General features: G+C 40.1%; 1 protein-coding gene across 5 annotated transcripts in view; it reads right to left on the bottom strand.

The window, feature by feature from the left end:
* The window catches only part of LOC108885348 (xenotropic and polytropic retrovirus receptor 1 homolog), a 102,530-nt gene that overhangs the window by 53,164 nt on the left and 28,004 nt on the right, over window positions 1–21,362 (bottom strand). For 3 of the 5 annotated variants that reach the window (XM_051070192.1, XM_051070190.1, XM_051070194.1), the window contains exon 2: window positions 10,889–10,940. The exons of the other annotated variants lie outside the window; for them this stretch is intronic. In XM_051070192.1, coding sequence (XP_050926149.1) covers window positions 10,889–10,940 — 52 coding nt within the window. The remainder of the gene's footprint in view (window positions 1–10,888; window positions 10,941–21,362) is intronic. 5 annotated transcript variants of the gene reach the window in all.

Below are 21,362 nucleotides of genomic sequence, written 5' to 3' on the forward strand. Positions count from 1 at the left end.
ACACTGCGTTAGCATATGACTGTGTGTCTCTGTGTGTGTACCTCAGTCTCAGAGATGAGCTGTGTGATTTTCTTGCACGTGTAAAATGGAGCCACTTCAACGTGGGCCACCCTCCAGTCGGCCCCCTTGATGTCTCCAAAATCTTATCATGCTTTTTAAGGATCTTCCTGAAACCTGTGAAGTTCAGATTCTTCAGAGACACAGAAGGGAAAAGGTGTTAGATGAAGAGAGAAACAGACCTGTCAGAATCAGCTGATTAAACACACTTGATGAAAGATGCGAAACAGTAAATGAGCTCAGGAAGAAAAAGAGCTCTGCATGTGGTCCAGCTGTGTTTCAATAAGCACATATAATACAGACAGACTGTACAGTATACATACAGTATGTAGAACCTGTTCTGTATTGACGGATCTATGGGGATAATAGTGGCTGAGAACTAGCGGGGGCTGAGAAGAGGCTACAAACATCTGATGTATTCTACAGCCGGTGTGGTGGACATATTAGCAAACAGCTGTTTATTCACACGTCCAGCAGATGCAGAGAAACGTTAGCGGTAACGGCAGCAGTAGCACTGAAGTCAGTTCTGCGTCCACTTGATATAAGCAGAAGTCCACTATTAAATCTGTCTCCTTCCACTGCTAAACGCTCCAGTATGTTCACCAGCCTAATGAATCACTAATGTATCTCTTGGTGTTGGGCAGGTGGTGTACAAAGGGTTTATCAAGAGCTTCTGCTGCAAACAGCTGCCTGCTATAGATGCAGGAGAGGTGCAGTGAGAGAGGCTAAAAGAAAAACCTTAAAGCTTTGTGAAATTCTCTGTGGGTTTGACACCTCACACTTCACATTACACTTAGTCTTTTTGATCCACCGTTGGTGTAAAAGTATGAGTAGTGCCGCTTACTGAATTGACAGTGCAAAAAAAAATTCAAACCACAAAGTGAACCTTTATTGTTCTCTTTACATTTTTGTAAATGCAAAAGTTATGCTAACACTGCATCTTTATTAAACATATGAAAAAGTTGTTATCGGCTCTAACTTCCAAAACTGGTGTATCTCTAAACATATAATATCATAAAATATCATATGAATAGTCAAGTGAAAATTTTGAATCCAGCTCTGTGTGTGAACCTGCACTGCAAAAATATTTAAATGGTTAATGATTATTATGTTGAATATATGAACTCTATTTTCAGGCTCATCTTCAACATCTTGATGAAAATCTGCTCTCATGGCTCATTTACAAACTGGAAAATTAAAGGAAACTGTGAAAATGTGTCCCTTGAGTTTCTTTGTGTGTTGAGATGATGCTTGTGTGAGTGTGCACCTGATAGTTCTGCAGCAGTATGAGGCCTGAGGTAGAACTCGGAGAAGGCCAGCTGCAGGTCCTTTATGTTTCTGTGTTTACATCGCTCCTGCTGCGACAGGGCAAACACTGTCTTCCTCCTCCTCAGGCCCCGCCCATTAACTGAGCTCTCTCTCTGGGCATCCAATGAGGACTGCAGCTCATTCTGCAGTGTGGCGAATCGCCGCTGAGCCTCGGCCAGCTTTTCTGAAGGGAGAAAGGGAGAAAACGACTTTAAAAACAGAAAGAATAACAGCTAAAGAACACACTCTCTAGCTTTTAAGTACACTCACTAAGCACTTCATTAGGAACACCATACTAATACGGGGCAGGACCTCCCTTTGCTCTGAAACAGCCTCAGTTCTTTGTGGCATGGATTCCACCAGATATTAGAAACTCTCTCTCTGAGATTCTGCTCCATGTTGACATGACTGCATCATATTATTTCTGCTGATTTGTCAGCTGCCAATCTCCTGTTCTACCACATCCCAAAGGTGTTCTGCTGGATTCAGATCTGGTGACTGAGGAGGTCACTGAAGTTCACTGAACTCACTGTCATGTAGATGAACCCAGTTTGAGACTTTAGCTTTGTGACATGGAGCATTATCCTGCTGGAAGCAGCCGTTAGCAGATGGTGAACTGTGGCCATGAAGGGATGAACATGGTCAGCAACAATACTCAGAGAGACTGTGACATTCAAACCATGACTGATGGTATTAAGGGCCCAAAGTGAGTCTAGAAATCATTCCTCACACCATTACACCACCACCACCACCAGCCTCAGCAGAAATCCAGATCCATCAGACCAGACTATGTGTTTCCAGTCTTTAACTGTCCAGTGTTGGTGAGCCTGTGTCCACTGCGGCCTCAGAATCCTGTTCCTGGATGACAGGACTGGACCCTGACGTGGTCTCCTGCTGTTATAGTCTTGTTCATTCTGATACTTTTCTGTTCACCACAGTTGTAAAGAGTGGTTATCTGAGTTACCACAGCCTCTCTGTCAGCTCCAACCAGTCTGACCATTATCCTCTGACCACTCTCATCAGTAAGGTGTTTCCAGTTGCAAAACTGCTGCTCACTGCATGTTTTGTTTCTTATACAATCCTCAGTAAAATCAGAGACTACTGAGTGTGAAAATCCCCAGAGGTCCGCAGTATAAGAAACACTCAACATCAACAATCATGCTAAAGTCAAGGAGATAACATTTTTTCCCATTCTGATGTTTGATGTGAATATCAACTGAAGCTCCTGACCTGTGTGCTCACTGGGTGTAAATGAATGTGTATGTTTGAAGCAGTATGAGTATTAGTTAAAGTCATTACCAGAGTAGAAGGTGTTGATCTTGGCCAGTTCTTTTTCACACGTCTGGAAGAACTTTTCCTCAAACTTGGCGTAGTACCTCTTGACTGTATCCTCATCTGTGACTGTAAAAAGAGATGAGTTGTTAGATTAGTGAATCTTTAAGAGTAGTGACAACTCACAGCACCAATTAACCCTTAATGGGCCTGAATGTGAAATGAACAGGTGGGTAGAGAGGGACAGTGAAGATAAGACAATAAAGGCAGTAAAAGACAAGTGGGCATGGAGGACTGACAGATTTTTGTATCATACTGAGTGAGTGTGAATGTAAAACTGCTACCCACATGCTAAATGCAACACAGCCCTGCGCTGTCCTGCTCTAACCAGCAGATGGAGCAGTGAGACAGCAGTAGGTTGCCCAGCCTCCTAAAGTCATGAAGCCCTACATGGCATCTGTGAGCTCTTACATTTTTCAACTCAAAAGCTGCGACTGCATCTGGTATTTTTGTTTGTGGAACCAAGACAACAGAACATTCACTTATGTAGTGGACATGGGTTATATTTTTAATTCATGCCAATGTTTAAGCCAAAAATAATTTTTAAGAATTTGACAGCAACAAAACACTTGATGAAAACACAGAACTTGATTTTAACACTAATTTTAACAAAGATGATTTTAACAGTGCTGAAAAGTATTGATCTGCACACTGGCTTTCAAAAACATTAACCAGAGATACAGAATGTAATTATATTGAATACAGTTTTATTAATCACTGCACAAGGAACTGTGTATGACAGCTCAGTGCCCAGGTCAACACATACACAGCTCATCACAAACCTAAAACATTCAAATGCTGAAGGCTAGAGACTGTATGTGGAATTCTAGTAATAAACAAATATATAAGTATAAACATCTAAAAACACAAAGCAATTCAGTTATGTAGCAGATAGATAGGAGAGGAGATGAAGGACTTAAAAAATAATTATTTTTACAAGTGTGTGGAGCATGGTGACGTCCTGATGTCAGTGAGAAGAGTTGATTTGCTAAAATAAAAGGTTCAATATGCTCGTTGATTACTTTATGATTAGTTGATCAAAAAAAGAACTCAAATTCATCTTTTTGACTCCAACAATCACAGAATAATACTGTTCAGGCGGTTTCTGTCCCTCACTGATTAAATTATAATGGAGTGCTAATGTTTTCCTGTGACACATGGCAGGCATCACTTTGATTCCAACAAATCATATAGGTCGCCGTCTTTCATGACTTGCACAGGTGCCAGGGACTGATTTCGCGGCTCTACCTGACAGCACTGACAACACATGCGGATATGTGTAAACATGGTTGAATCTGTTTCCTTTTTCTTCACATTAGGAGATTTTTTTTTTTGCAGGATGTGTTTGATCTCCAAAGCTCCAAATCAGCTGTTGTTGGATGTAGCACAGTGACAAACAGGACAGATGAGTACAGTATCTGTATCTGTGCTTTTCCTGTGTGACCAGTCAAAATGTTTGCTGGTCTATTATCAGGCTCCAATAATGTTGTCTGATCCCAACAAAAGATCTGATAATTTCAATATTCTCATTATGCATTAAGCTCTCTGTGAGGATATCTGTCTCTAAAGTCAATAATTAGTTTTGACATTCAGCACCAAGCAACTGTCATTACATTGGAACAGAGCAGCAGTTACCCCTGTTCTGGACCCTGAGCAAGAGAAAGCAGCAGAGTAATGTACCCTCTTTAATGCTTCTTCAGTTTCAGACTAAAGGCCCCTGTTGTCAGTCAGTCAAAAAAATAAAAGCTGAAAATCTTTTATGCAAGACAAATACGACAGATAAAACAAATATATAAAATTATAAACCAATCTTTCGAAAATTTCAGGGGATCAAGTTTTCAACCAAAATTTATGATCATGTTTACAAAAAAATTTCCATGACAACTGATGATGTGACAGCAACTCACCCGTTGTTTTGGAGAATTATTTTGATATCAAAGTTATATTTACTTGTAGAGCACGATAAAAGGTTTAACTCCTGTTCCTCCCAATGAGTCAGATGCTTTATTTTAGTTTGACCAGAAAAGAAAGTCCTGTAATTTTCACCATTTTTGATCTCAACTATTTAAGAACTCACGCTGGGACAGATTCTGGTAAACTTTAATTGAACAGTGGAGAACATAGAGAACCTGTGTGTCCAACCACTAACTTGTACCCACTGTCACGTCAACAACAACCAAACAACAGACCGGGCAGGTGGTTTTGAGTCAGGCTGTGCAGACTCAGTGATTCACTGTGTTTCAGACTGGCTGCTTTTAGACAAGACACCAAATTAACTAAATTGGAGTGTCCCAACCATTCCCTCTGTCCCTCTCTCCCTCCCTCCTTCTCTCTCTCACCAGCACACAAACACACAAACAGCCACCACAGTCAGACTACTGTAATCTCCTTATCCCTTTTTGGCCTTATTCTGCTCTTTTCTTTCTGTGTCTCAGCTCTTGTCATCATGATTATTATCATTATTATCATTATGACATGTCTGTCTCTCAGTAATAGGCTATACTTTTCATTTGACAATTGATGTTTTTTAGTTCTATTTTTCAGCAACACCCTGCTTCACTCTCACACAGTTACACATTCACACCTGGAAGCCACCCAGTGCAGAGGTGTTTTCTGCAATCATGACTGTGTCTTGCTCAAAGGTACTTAAACAGATGAGGACATTATGTGCTATTTAAAAGAGAGGGGCTGACTTTATTTGTCCACCTCAATACAATGGATGTGCATGGAATCTCATTTGTGATGCTCAAACCATTAAAAAAATCTCTCTCTCTCTCTCTCTCTCTTTTAATCAGTCTTTTCAGAGTCACCCATTTCAGTGAGTAACACATCGAACATGCTGTAGAGCTTCTAGTGGGAACTATTCTGTCTGTAGAAGAACCCAGTTAATATTGTTCACAGTGACACTACTAACATTGCCGTCAAATATCTATACATCACCATTGTGTTTGAAATTTCTGAGATTCAAAGCTCACAACTTTGATAATAAAACCAAAACTATTTATGTGGCAAGATACAATTAGAGCTAAACAAGACTTTGTAACCAATCCTCACAATATGACATTCCCTGACAGCAAGTGAGTGCATTCAAACTTTTTACTCTCATCATAAGTATGCGTCTTTAATTTTACTAATGTGGTCCCGGGCAATTCATTAAAAGTAACCAACACTGATATTATGACTTTAGTTAACCTAACTGTTGTCATGTAAACATGTTTAATAAAGTCATTCCTTCATGTTTGATGCTACCTACCCTTAAGTATAACAAAGAATCCAACTCTACAGATGTAAATACATAACCAGACTTTTCTGTGTGTTAATTCCATTGGCATTTTTCCAGCCAGCAGTTTTAACCCTGTGTGCCCAGTCAGGGAGACAAAATGACTAAAATGCGGCGGAAATCCAGATTTAAAAAAAAGATGGTACAGAGATGTCATGTTGGTTGTGTGTGCACACTTCAGTGTGGGTCAGGCGTATGCGTGCGAGTGTGCTGGAAGGAAAGAGATAGTGTGTCTTCAGGCAGGTAAGCTGATCAGGTTAGCAGTAAACTGTGACTGTTCATTCTGAGCTACAGTTTGTTAAAAAATAAACTCCACAGCTCCCTGAGAGCCGAGCAGAGTTCCTGAGCTGCGTCTACCAGAAGCCTGCTAAACATTCCCTGTGTACTGCACATTATGTCGCACATTTTCTCTAAATGTTTCTCTCCAAACTGTATACCAGCCAGTTCTATGTATTACTACTACTGCTACTACTACTAAACAAATACCACTGACACTAAATCATCATTACCTCAGGTTTAAATGAAATCTTAAATTTTGCACAAAGTCTGCAGGAACTTTCAATTGTTTCTGTGGTCAATCTGTATTTCAATGGTTTTGCAAGCAATCACTAATGCTCAGCTGCTGTGTTTTTTTTACTTCAGTTTCAAATTGGTCACGTAGAGAAGGAGAGACAAAGATGGAGAAAGACAGACAGTAGTGGAAACAGTCTGAGCAAAAGAAACAGATCATGTGAAGATCATAGTACAAGGTGGAGGACAAGTGGAGTGACAGATGGTTAGTGGGGTTGGTGCAACAAACCTCTCCATGTGAAGCAACAATACCTAACATTACTAAGATCTGCCCATGTATCTCAAATTCCTCTGTCTCTTAAATCAGCCTGTCTGTTTATGTACATTTATACTATTTCAAGATGTTAGAGCTAATGTAACTTTGAGATTTTGTACATAGTTTGCAAATAATTGGAAGTGATCAAAGTGTGCTTGTTGCTAAAAAGCTTTTCATTATACAAGTGTCCTCCAAATGCAGAATCAGTTTCAGAATTACAGGATCAAGCCATACAGCCACTCACTGTAAAAGGTACACCAATACACTGGCATTGAAGATGATGTCATTGGGTTAATGGGGAATGTTTACAGGCTACTGTATACATCATTAAACATTTCCAGCTATTATTGTTGTCAGCTGTAACTCTGAGTCAAAGTTACAAAAAATTCTTAAAATAAACTAAAATTGAAGGGAAAGATGAAACAAAATGACAGTCAGTGCAACAGTCGGGTGGATTTATTCATAAGTCAGAGAGGAATGGAACAGCCTGTGAATCACTCCATCACAGTAGGTAGCAACATGCGACTACAGACATCTGTATATAGCATAGAACCATATATAGGAATAGTGTCAGACACATGGTCAGTCAATGAGCCACATCATATCTAGTTAAAGCACACACACTAGAAAACAAAAAGAAGAAAAAGAGGGGTACTGTAACACAATGCACTAGCTCACTGTCAAAGGAGAGCATGCATCTATTGCTATCTCTTCCTGCTACTCATGTAACAGCTAGTCCTGGCCCATGTCCTCTTGTAATACCACTTTTGGACAGTGGGTCACTGTAGTGTTCACTCTGCCCTCGGTTCAACATGAAAGTAGCTCTGTCCAGGAATGGAATACAGACTTAAAATTTTAGCACGATATTTACTGGTATTTATTGCATATTGCATATTTATTGCATTGCAGTATTGTATTGTATTTCTGGTATTTAATGACGATAAAAAGCAGCAGATCCACTATCGGCAGACAGCTGATGCTAATATTTTAGTCTGACTTTCAGACATTTGGGGTCAACACCTGTATGATTTTACAGAGACTTATAGGGAGTTTTCTTGCACTTAACATAGCGAGTTGTCAACCTGTCTCTGCTGCCCCTCTGCTCCGTACCTGTGTCCATTGAGATGCATGTAAACAGGAGACAGGGGGTGAGGGGTGATGGTAGGGGGAGACGTGCGTTGGACACACAAATATGTTATTTTGTTACGTTACCATGGGGAATTTTTTAATATATCGCAAATTCTGTATTCTGACCTCTTGTCCTGCACACACAACCACCTGGAGCTCTTGGTGATACAAGATCTGTTAATGCTAATGTTAGCTATGTAGCAATAGCAAAAACTTACACTTACACAATCACATTTAATAAAGAATAGCCATTACATGGACTGTGCAGACAGCTGTTCTGTCAGACGCATCAGATGGACAACTGATAAATGCAGCTGAAGTGCTTCCTGTGTGTATACATGCTATACATGCAAGAGTCGACATGTATGCTAACAGCTCTGTGAGGCTGCTCTTAGCTGCAACAGTGGTGGTGCTTTGAACTAAATGCTAACATCAGCATGCTAACATGCTCACAATGACAGTGCTAACATAGTTATGTATGTTTATCTTTGCTTTCAGTGCTACCATTTACCAATTAGCACTGAAAGCAGAGTACAGCTGAGGCCGATGGGAATTTCATGGCAATCCATCCATTAGCTGTCAGTCCAATTGGATTTGTCTGTTCAATACGAAGATTTGACGATTCATTTTTGTTTATCATACAGACATACAGTTACGGGCATCTGGGTCATAGCTCAATTATGAAATCATATGACACGTCATCGGAGTGTCTCTCCTGCTGGGTTGCTGACAGTGTTGTCAGCCAGGGTTAACACGCCATAACACCAGTAGCCTGCACTTTAGCTGTGCATGTTCCCATAACAGGCATACAGGTCCTAGCAGACAGGCAACAGATCTGAGAGTACTGGAGGGGCCAACAGAAATGAATCGCACGCTGCCCTGCCTCATACTGTCCAGTATTGCTCTGCCCTTTGTTTCCACTGCCATCTCTAGTTCGATCACAGTTAGTTTTGTAGATCGATTATTTTAAGACACTATTGTAAAAGTTTACACACTGTTGCTCCTGCATTGCCCTGTGTGTGTGAACTGTGAGGCAGCTAAAGTAAGTGCAACAAGTCAAAGAATCACATTTTGTGAGTTGAATCGGGGTCTTCCTGACAGATGAACAATCGATATGGTCATCCCTACAGTCGAGTTACTAGCCTGGCTATAAACAAGGAAATGCAATGATACTGACAGTGCTGAATCTGAGGAGCATTTCAAGGATTTTGTCCCACACGCACATGAACCATCAATGAAGAAAGCAGCCAGGACTGTCAGGTACTACCATCCTATAGCAGAAAATGAAGTTTCCAACACTTCTTTTTTCCATTTAGAATTTACTTTCGCCTAAGATTGTGGTCTAATGCAACCTCCTTTTAACTATTTACAACATTTGTAGGATTGTACTCTACCTCACCATGATGTAACCATCCTAAGTGACAACAAAACACAGGTTTAAGCACTCAATACCATCATTTACTATGTCTTCTCTGTAATGTGTATAATAATAATGACAGCAATGTGTGTGCAGATTGGTAGGAAACTATAAAAAGTCATCAGGATACTATCAATAGAACTAAATAAATATCATGTTGAATAATGTTTAAATGAACTATATAATCATTGTCTGAGGAAAATGACTAAACACCTATGTAATCACAGTGACTACCCAGTAAGACACTTAGTCAATACAGTGTCTACAGTTGCTGATTGTAACTCAGTGGACAGAAGGAGTAGACCTGGCCTGTTCACATAAATCCTGACAGATCAGGAAATTTAAGTGATGCTGTGTCTTTCCAAGCATCGTGGGTCAAATACAACCCTCAACTCAGAATCTAAGACCTCCATCCCACTCTCACAGACTTACAATACACAGTGAATATCAAGCATTATAGCAGTATCACCATTAAAGGTAGGGTTAGCAATTATAATCTAAAGCACTTTTATTCAGATTCAGGGACTATCTCTTCATAGTCCACCAGCTGCCCCCTCTGTGTGTGTGCTGAAAAAAAATCTGGAGTTTCTACACAGCCCTGGCTCCAGATCTGGGATATAACTGAAATGGATCGGTGCGATCCATTCCAGCCAATCATGGCATTCATGATAGTGCACAGAAGGTAGGAGGGTATAAACTGGGCCATGCAAGTGCTAAAACTCTAGTTGGTCAAAATAAGATGAAAAGAAAGATACCAGGAAAAACATATTGTGCTGGTCAGACTGTTTTGTATCACTTTAAGAGTGTGCAGTACAGTGGCACAAAGAGGCCAGTAATTACATGATGAAAAATAAGGCCTCTGATAACTGGTTTTAAAACATTTTAAGAGTCTCTAAGGCCTTAAATTTTGGTCATATTGTGGCTGCTGTTAGTGTATTTTTACGAAGACGCATAATTAAGCAATAATGCAGAATGAGGTAGCTCCACATAAAAAATAATCAAGGAGCTGAAGGTAACAAACTACACATGCCAATCTTGACAGCAAAGAGGAGTGGTATTTTCTCTGCCAAGTGCATGGCTTTCTATAAGAGAACTCCAGAGTGCAACATCACACTTACAACAGCATAGATTATGAAGAGAGATTGTTCAGATTAATACACTGAGAGCTGCTGCTTCTTACACCACAAACTATGCAAAACATCACATATAACTACATTTTATATTTGTATCTAATTATATTATTTATTTAATATTTTAAGTCAGTTTATTCATTTAAAGTACCATGTGCAGTGGTTTTGCAAGTTTAAGACAAAGGAACTGCCATCTGCTTACAACCCGTTTCATTATGAAGCATTAATTGCATTGAGCAAGTTTCAAGTCTCTGTAATTTGATTTTGAGAATATACTAAAATGAAGTGAAACCAACTGACCCCATGAATTGGAAAATGGTTGTCAATAATGTAAGCTGTGATTACATACAATCATAGACAGATGACTGTGCAAAATAACTGGTATGGTCCTTTAAGTCATTAAAAGATACCTTCAATTGATGGGGCCTGGTCCTGAGCAGCATACAGCATCTCTTTGAAAGCCTGCAAGAGAGAGAAATAATTAAATAATTAAATATTTAACATTTGGGTAATTTATTTAAACTTAAACATATTTACAAGGTTAAAAAGGCAAGTGCTACTTTATGTACCATCAGTGCTAGGTTATAAAATAAAGTTAAATACCATCATATACACGCCCATATAAATCCCACTGCATAAATATTTTATCATAACAAACAAAGAACTGCGAAGCTCAAATGATGTTTTTGTTATCAATTAGTTTAAGTAAAGGATATTCTAAGGCTGGCAGCACCTTAAGCACAAGGCAAACACATTCTTCAAAAAGATGAATTCTGAGAGTGAAACAGTGCACAAAAATGGTTTTGACACTGACTGGCTCAGATTGTTATTTTAAGTATGTGACAACATTATGGATAGGTTTTCTGCAGAGATCAACCGTTTCATTAACCAGAAACATCACTTTTTATCTCAACCAGACTCCATTGAGTAAAACCGTAATTTTACCAAGTAGAACACTGGAGCTGTTAGAATACTGCTGCCTCAGTCTGTTCATTTGTTAGTTACTGTATGGTACTTGTGTAAATGATCCACATACTTCTTCCACCACTGAAAGTCACACAATAACATAAACACACTAACCAATTGAGGCAGTGGTTTTCTAGCAACTCTGGTGTTCTGCTTAGTAAAAATCAATGTTTTTGTCAATGGAGTCTGGTAGAGATTGCCAGGTACACTGTTCTTGTTCAATACTGCACCGATTTCAAAGATTTCTGTCCCTGACAATCATTTCCATGTGAAAATAAGGCAAAGGTTCAAAAATACTAGACTTCATCTACCAGACAACAACACATAATAACGGCTAAAAGCCGGCATATGCCAGCTAATGTCAACTCTTAACCAAGACACCACTACATTTCAGATACTAACTAAATTCAGAGGTGGTTTAAGAATGAACATGAGTAGATGAAACGGGAAACAGAAGTGGAATCTGGAGAAACACCTCAGAATGCACAACACATTGAACCTTGAAAATGGTGGGCTACAACAGCAGGAGACCAAGTCAGGGTCCAGTCCTGTCATCCAGGAACAGGAATCTGAGGCTACAGTGGACACAGGCTCACCAACACTGGACAGTTAAAGACTGGAAACACATAGTCTGGTCTGATGGATCTGGATTTCTGCTGAGGCTGGTGGTGGCGGTGGTGTACTGGTGTGAGGAATGATTTCTAGACTCACTTTGGGCCCTTAATACCAATCAGTCATGGTTTGAATGTCACAGTCTATCTGAGTATTGGTGCTGAAACAATAAGGTCATCACCATCTAAAGGTAATATGTGCATCATAACCTGGTGACCTTATCAGGCTCACAAAGTCAAGACACACACAACGAGCCAGAACGGCAAATTTAATTGTAGTTGCCATTCTTTTGTTAATAATATAACTAATGTGTTGACATTGCCCTGATGGACTTGTATTATTTTGCCTTTGATGCTCTCCCTCCATCCTGTAATAATGCAGTACTGTTGAAGCAGCCACTCAGTCTCCTTCATGCTCTCTGTTAGTAAATCTGCAGTGTATACTGCAGCTTGTCTCTACTGTGGAGCGGGCGAGTAGACGACAGTCATTCAGTCTTAGTAAGTGCTAGCGAGACAGAGGACAGTCGCCCTTTTTCATCCGCTCTCACTCAAAGGTTAGATAGTAGAGTGGTCAGTCAGTGTTTCCGAATGCCAGCAGAGCACAGGACCACAATGGCCTCACTGTGTGCCAGCCTGCCTGCTAGCCAGTCAAAGAGTGCAGAGTGGGACACACGGGCTTTGTAGCAAACAGCAGAGCAAGTCAAGGTCATGTTATAGCCCACAAAGCCAGCCTGTGCTCACTATTTCACCAGTGCAGCCACTACAGCAATGTAAACAACAACAACACAGACCACAAACATCAAACAAAGGGTAAACAACAGCAAAGATGAACAAAGAAATCAATAAGAAGGCAGTAAGATGACTCCCATCCTCCAGTGTGTCTGCCTTTGTACATCAACATTTAGATTGGCGATGGGCCCATTAGTTGAATTAGTATGAATTCCTAGATCTGAGACTGAAATGGGAGTTCTAGAACAGCAGATCTGAGTTAACTCAATCAACTATGATTATGTCCACCCTGAGTTAAGTGCATGCTTCGTGAATGAAAAAAGCCATTATCTATGGAGCTCCACTAGTACAATTCACTATGCAATACACATTTATCTTTAAAAAAAACAACAGGATCTGTGGAGGAGTGTCAGTTGAAGAAAAGAGTCAGTAAGTTAACACTATTACATTTTATTCAGTGTAGTCCACTAGACCACATTATTCAGCAGAATTTAATTTCCTTAATGGATGCTTAAGTATTGGAATCCTACTGTTTGTTAGATTACATTTTTTAATATATTTATTAGCTGTAACCTGATGGGGGATGAACTGACAAGCTGACAGAGACAGTGTCAGAAACATAGTGTATAGATTTTATTCTGAGCAGACATTGAAGTCATGTGTAATATTTGAAAGTAAGAAATCAGTGTCTCTCTCCTTACATTGATGACTGATTGACCAAGAGGTACCATTAGTAAAGATAGGTCTTGGGTTATAAACTTATGTCCAATCAGGATTTCAATGTTGTCCCAAAATAATCTTCTATAATTTAACATGCTCTGATATGTACTTTGGTATCAACTGCATAAGGCATCCTGTCAGACAGCTGCTTCAGGCTCAGCAGGAGGAGACAGAGAGAAATTCAGGGTTGGTTGTGGAAAAGCAGCCAGCGGGCAGGTTAGGTTCACACAGTAAGTTACCAGAGTTTAAGTTCTCTCAGTTTCTGGAAATCTCAGTATTAACAAACTCAGTTTTCACTAAAGCTGCTTTCTGGAACACACTCCAGAACTGTATTTGCGTTGCTTTGATATTCTTGTGATGAACAGGGACTACAGAAATAGTTGGGGGTTTTGTTTTGTTTTTGTTTTTACTCAAACACAGAGAAAAATCTGTAGATTCAATATGTAGCACAGGGTTGTGTACAAAAGAAAAAATAATTTTGTTTTCATTGATTGACTACAACAACAGAGCTATAATCTGAGGGAAGAATTCTGGATCAATATTAAACTGTTGCCACTGTAACCTGAGAGATTAAGCACTCAGCAGGCCGAGGGGATAGAGAAGAGTTTTCAAATATTGCATGGAATTAAGTCTACTGCTGTGAGCCCCATTTATTTCAGCCAACATTCCCATCAGCTCCACTGCCTTCACTGTGCTTTCCTTCACTACCAAGAAAAACAGCTTCTTTTCATACAAATACAGTATACACAGGTTCAGAAACTAAACCCCAAGTCAGGCCTCTTGTTTCTTACTAATACCTTTTTTTTCACAAGGGACCCATCTTTCCAACATGCTGTGTGGGAAATGGACAACTAGCCATCATTGTATATGCTATAAATCACACCACCAATAACTGTATTATTTGTGGCTGCGGCTGGCTGTTACTTTAGGAGGCACTCGATTAGATATGCAGTGTAGTTTTGTGTGAGCAGAGCACACAGATGAAGGGGCTGAGCAAATCAATGGGCTGCACAAAATGAAGCAACAATGCAAACCCCTCTTTAATGTTATTATGAGAAGTGTAAAAATATTTTCAGTTCATTATAAAACTGTGGCACGACAATTAGTTTGTGGCAGGCCTACACAGCGAGGGTAGCAACTTTTAATCCCTTGGCCAACTAATTGTGCACATACATACATCTACATTTGCACATTTTTGTCACGTTTTTCTCAAAATAATGTTATTATAAAACCAGCTAAGTGGTCGGAGAAAGAGGTGAGAGGAGGTCAAAAGACACCACACTGTCCTATGGAAAACACACATCTGCATCTTGGAATCTGATAACAGCAGCTTAAGATGAAAACCCTTGTGTGTTTTGAGGAAACAGAGCTAACGTGCACTTGTCAAAAAAGTAAAGAAACATTTGGGCTACGGCAGCTGCATAGATACAACATGGAGGCTGTCAGGTATTCTGGCTGGCCAGCTAAAACTGCTCACGTTTCTAATGCCTGTGTAGATGATCAGGACACTCTTCAGGACACTCCCCTCTGGCAGGAGGTTGCGGCCCATCAAAACCAAGACCTCACACCACAACAGCTTCTACCCCTCTGCAACTGGGCTCCTCAATAAGATCATTTTAATTATGTATATTTATGCTCCTTGTAAATATAGTTTCTGCTTTATGCTCTTTTTTTTACTATCACTGTTCTTTAGCACCGATATACCAAGACAAATTCCTTGTATGTGCAAACTTAATTCTGATTCTGATTCTAGTGAAGACATCATTAGGCTTACTGCTCTCTTCTTTTCAATAACACCATATATACTGACAAATATACTGACAAATAATGTGTTTTAGTAAGGGCCAACACATGCCACCAGAGCAGTTTCAGTGTGTCTTGGCATTGATTCTCCAAGTCTACTGGAGGGATGGAACACCATTCTTCCAAAAGATGTTGAGGGAATATCCTCAAATTGTGGTGTTTTATTGATGGTGTTAGAGAGCGCTGCCTTGTTGACATGCACGCAGATAACTGCAGACACTATAGTCCATGGAGTGTACTTGCAGGAGCACATGCACATATAGTGCCCATGTAAACCACAGCTGCATTTGCCCACTTGTTGAAAATATGGATGGTTCATCTGACCATACCACCCATTACCACATCTCTGTAGAACTGTGTCTGTGGTTGTTACACCACTGAGCTCTTAAATGTGCATTCATCTTTGTAATGAGGGATTTATTTGCTGCAACCCGACTATAATATCCCTCTCTGTAACTGTCACAGTCTGATCACATCCTGCACTGCACTGAGTTGCTCTGTTTTTCCATATCACCCTAATGCATGAGCATCACTGTTATCAAATGTGTGCCATCATCCACAAGTTCCAATTCTATTTACTGATGTCTTTCCTATAGATCTAGATGCAGATGTCATATTAGTCATTGTTCCTGCTGAAGCACCAGCCAGTTGAGCAGTGTGTCCCATGCAGTGCACCTGTGTGGAAGCATCTGCAGTTGTTATCTTTCTCCACTCATTTATTCAGGTTTTTTCATTAATTTGTCACCTGTCTTTATCTTCTATGGGAATTCCTTGGATTTACCAGCAGAGGGAGTCTCAGTGACCTTTAAGTCTTAAGGTTTGTTTCTGGCTCTAATGAAAAATGACTGTATGTCTGTATTTGACTGTGCTATATTGGCCCTAATGCCGAGACAACACACAGCCACAAAGAACACAGTTCCTTTTGATACGATGCTAATCAATGGTGACACAGTGCTTTGTTCGCCAATCTGATGTCATGCTATCCTCAGCAGCAAATACACATACAGGACATAAAGACACATGTAGGTGATATCTGCAAAACAACAAGCTTTCCCACACTTCTGCTGAGGCCCATGGGATGTGTGTGTATGCCTGTGTGAATATGTGTATATGTGTTTGGTCAGTAGGCTGGCTCAGCATGTGCTAAGGTGAAAGTTTCCAAAACAAAACACACGCAGCTCAAGAGGAAGGAGAGCAGCTCTGCTTATCCTCACAGATTAGCCTACTTCTGTTCTTTCCCCCGTCGCTCTCTCCTTCTCCACCTCTCTCTCACTCCCTCTCTCTCTCTTAGCCTCTCAGTGGCCTTGTAACTCAGTCGAGGGCATATTCTCTCCTCTCACACACACCTCTACCTTGGTACAGACACATAACCTGTGGCAATCACCACAGGCAGACTGTCGCACCACTACAGTTTACCACAAATCCGTAGGATGGTGGTGACTCCCAATCCCTCTCTTTGTTTACTTTATCATTTCTTTTCATGTTTTCCTCAATCACTTGTTTCATTATTTTTTTCTCTTTTCCTCCCTTTGTCCATTGATTTACAATTTATTATATCACCCTCTAACTAGCTCTGTTTCTGCCTACTCTCTTCTCTTTCTTGCTCTCTAGCTCCTTCTCCTTTGCCTAATCTCTTTTATACATTCCTTTGCTTCTCTTTCAGCCCCTCTCTTTTTTCCCTAACCCCCACCCACAAAGAGACAAACACTTTATATCTTGACACCAAACTGTCAGAAGGATTATATGAGTCATAACTGGATTATGCTCGCATTTGTGTCCCATAGAAACCTAAGATGTCTAGGGTTTTTCTTATTTTTGTGATTCTGGTGCCTCACATAGCCCATATATGAAGTGTCTCCTGAAGGTGGGAAAAAAAAAATGAAGGGAGCTGTGTTTGTGAATGCAACACCTCCAGGAGCATAACAGCAAGCTTTTGGAGATATGTTTGTTGCAAGACAGTGATGTCACGCTTTGTGACGCACAAATGACGCAAACAAAAAGCAAGACCAGTGGCTCCACTCAGTATTAACATCTGACTGAGCAGCTCTTTAAACAGTGAGTGGATTCAATCACTTATTATTTTCTTATAGGTGAAAAATATTTAAGTGTTTTGTTTACGCACAAATTACTTAAACTAGCACAAACTATAAATGATCCAATTCTAGTTATTTTTGACTATTAATTTGTGTGTCATAAGAGCTGAAAATCAGTTTAAGAGTGCATGTTCTAAACCTGTGATCTGGATTTTGGTGACAACTTACTGCTTGTTTCTATTTGGATAACTGACTATGCCTTTAGGGAGCTTAGCAGTTTGAAGATAATTTAATTTATCTCAATTAATATGCAAATTACCAGAGCTGTGTATTCCAAACAGATATTCTAGCTACACAGATATGTTCTGAAAACATTAAGTTTCTATCATATGTTCTTCAGTTGTGTGTTTAGATACAGACCATGTCACTATGAATAAACAGCAGGTTTTCTGAAAAACTGCAACATGCAGTTTGTCATCTGTCAGTTCAGATTGAGTTTTGATTTTTTTTTTCACCTAAAAGACTGTATCCTAGTGGATATCCGTCTGGATTGGGACAACACTAATTTTGTTAGTTACACCTGTGCCGTTTCCCACTAAGGCAAGTCAAAATGGTTAAAGTGAAAAATGCCCCACACAGTTTCCTACATCCAGGGGGTGATGCCATGGCATGGCCCTGTTTTGTCAGACCAACAGTTCAAAGCTGAAAGACATACTGTTTACTATCACAGCAAAGCAGCAAATGCTGCAACTAGAGAATGTATGTGGTCTAAATGATCAATTATCAAAACAGCTGCAGTAGTTGATCATTTTTCTGTTAATCAACTGCACAATCTACCAACAACTCTTAAGCTATATATTAGAAAAAAAACTTAGATCTGAAACAACAGTTAATTGGACACCACTACTGTAAGTAAACCTATAGAAGTAATCCATACTCTGTCCCTACAGAATACACACTGGTGAGCCAAAACATTATGAGCAACCCTGTCTAATATGCTGTTGGTCCTCAACCTGCTACCAAAACAGCTCCCACCTGCCCTGTGGTATCTAGCACCAAGACATTAGCAGCAGACCCTTTAAGTCCTGTAAGTTGTGAGTTGGATGCTCCGACCCAGTCACCTGACCATGACAATCAAAGTCACTAAGGTCGACTCATCACTTACTGTGTTACATATCCCAGATCTTGGCATACACCACTGTTACAAGGTAATCATCATTATTTCCTTAATAGGTGAGCGTCTATGAAGCAACAAGTGCTAACCCAAATATTCACTGGGAGCTCAGCGGCACTCTGCTGAACCTGCTAACTGCAGTAGAAGGTGACAGACAGAACAGAGAGATAAATAATACTGGTATGGTATGTCTCATACAAGACACACTCACAGGAAAGGAGACAGCTATGCAAACTCAAAAGACGTCCATGCACGTGATCTATGCATGTGCACCGGTTTGAATGAAGAGTGAGTGTGCGCACGTATAGACCTTCTAATACTAGTCAGGTGGTAGATCACTCAGTTCTGATCTTTCACATCCCTCTGACCTTTCTACCCATTTCTTCTCCTCCTTCTCTTTTTCTCAATCTTTCCATGTTTTCCATGTTTAAGTGTTTTCTCATTCTCCAAATGTTTCCCTTTGGCCCTAGAAAGAAATTTAATTAAGAGTTTGTTTCAGGGATTACAACAAGAAAGCCTTTAGAAATGCCAGATTCTCTGGTCTCTCTTTTAATTCGTCTGTCTCCACAGTTATTCTCTACTTCCTTCTATGGACAAGTCCCATCTTTCTGCCTACACTAACCTCTGTGTGTCTGTCCACATCTCTCCATCTATTTTACCCTACATTTGGTCTCTCCTCCTCCTCTCTCTGACCCCCCTTTCTCTTCCACTCCTCTTCTACCAGCCTTTATCCTTTATTTTCCACTCTAATCAGATAACAAGACCAGCAAAATCAGCAGTGACTTCCATGACTATATTCTGCTGAAGGCAGCAATACCAAGGACCGGGTCCTGGACTAAAGTACACAAACATACAGACAAAGACAGGGTTGTTTCTACTGAGGTTTGCATTTTATTGACTAAACAGATTGGCAAGGCCTCTTCCATTTGGACAGATCCTCCAAATACAGCCAAGAAATGGTGCTTTGTAGCCCTGACTATCCAACAGTCCACTGCATGCTAGTCAACTGTTACACGCTCATCAAGCCACTATATATGCCATGACTGTGTCATATTTACCAAGTGTCCGTGTTGTGATGTTCATCAGTCAGTTATGAATATACTGTATCATACTAACTACAAAAAAAAAAGCTACTGTCCAGAGTGAACAGTAGAAACGCAGCATGATCTCCACTGTCTGCTCTGGCTAGTAGCCTAGACAGGTTGTTCATCACAAGTTCAATTCATTTTACACTGATGTATTTTTCACTACCGTAGTTCACTGTTTGTAAGTTATCCATCATGTGTTGGAGTGAAATGTTAATGTTCACTCTAAAGCCAAGATCGATTCAAGTTTGCTACTGAGATGGGATAGCTTTTGGGGAACAAAAAAATATACTATTGCTAATGCAGCACTAAAAATAACATGTTGCTTATGTGTTGCTTTAAGAGTGATTTTATTTCAGTACAAAACCCTCTTGATACAAATAATCAAACTTATCAAATGCTGTCTAAACAGAAACCGCAAGAACTTTGCCTCAAAGAATCTGTAAAATAATGATTCAAATCAGGAACTTTATTGTCAACCAGGATCCAAGACTATGAATATGATCAAGCATTCTTGACAACTTTTGGTACTTAACAGTTTTCAATACTCTCCAAGTGCTATGGACACATTCAGGTCCATACCAAGTTTCAGTACACAGCCTTATTTTCAACTAGTATCATTCTATCAGCAACTGAAGGCACTTTTGCTGCCAATAGAATCAATTAATAACCAAAATAAATAACTCAAGCCATAGCAGCACAGCAGCTCACTTTCAGTTAGCTACCACTGTTACATGTACCTGAAGATTGACATTCATATCAGTCCCACAACATGCAAGATTGAAATGCACCCAATGCACATCCATTCTGTACAGTATATTCTAATCCAACCAAGCTGTGGGTGAAAATCTGCCTTTCCCACCAGTGATCCTAGGCTTGGAAATTCTCATTATGCATTGCACCTAGGCATTTACCTAAACTTTGACTTCCAGGTGGGGCTGCAAGATAAACCAATAACAATATATATATGACAATATAACTTTTCCTCGATAGACATTTACGACATGGTCGATAACAACATTGATAGAATTCATTCCACCTGTGTTTTGACAGACAATTTGAAAAGCCAATGATAATGAGGATAGTGCTGCGCCAAACCAATCATGTGGCTGGATCAGAATTAGAAGCACATCAGGTTAGGCTGATGCACACAACATGGAGTGCAAGAGTAACACAAGAGTAGCATACATGCTAATGTTTTGGATACTGCAGCCATGCACAGCTGTACGTCAGGAGCAGGAGCGAGATAGAAGAGAAAATGTTAACGAAAACTAGAGCGACAGCGTTACCAAAGAAGACGGACACAGCCCCGACTGACAGAGGACTGACAGGTGCAGAGAGCCAGTAGAGACAGACACAACTGATAATAACTCTGTGGGATTTGTCCCAGTAGAAGATACAAAATACAAATCCGACTTAATGTTCGCTAGTTCATTCTACCATTTGCTCTCTTTGTCTTTTCTTTTTCTCTCTCCCTCTCAGCTCAACCGGGTATTTTGCAGATTTATAATTATGCAGCAGCAACAATAATTCACATCACTGCTATAAACTGTATATAGTGGAGACACTGCAGACATAAAGTTGGCGTCTTGGTCATAGCTCAGTTATCTCAACTGCTTTTAACTCGTCATATCACCGGTAGTTTCAGCTTTAGCTGTGTCCGTTCTCGTGACCAGCATACAGCTCTCACCTGACACCAGAGCGGAGAGAATCAGAGCGACTCACACTGTCTGCGTCACAATGTCGCTATGCCCTCCGTTTTC

Source organism: Lates calcarifer, linkage group LG4, assembly GCF_001640805.2.
Source record: "Lates calcarifer isolate ASB-BC8 linkage group LG4, TLL_Latcal_v3, whole genome shotgun sequence".
Lineage (NCBI taxonomy): Eukaryota > Metazoa > Chordata > Actinopteri > Centropomidae > Lates > Lates calcarifer.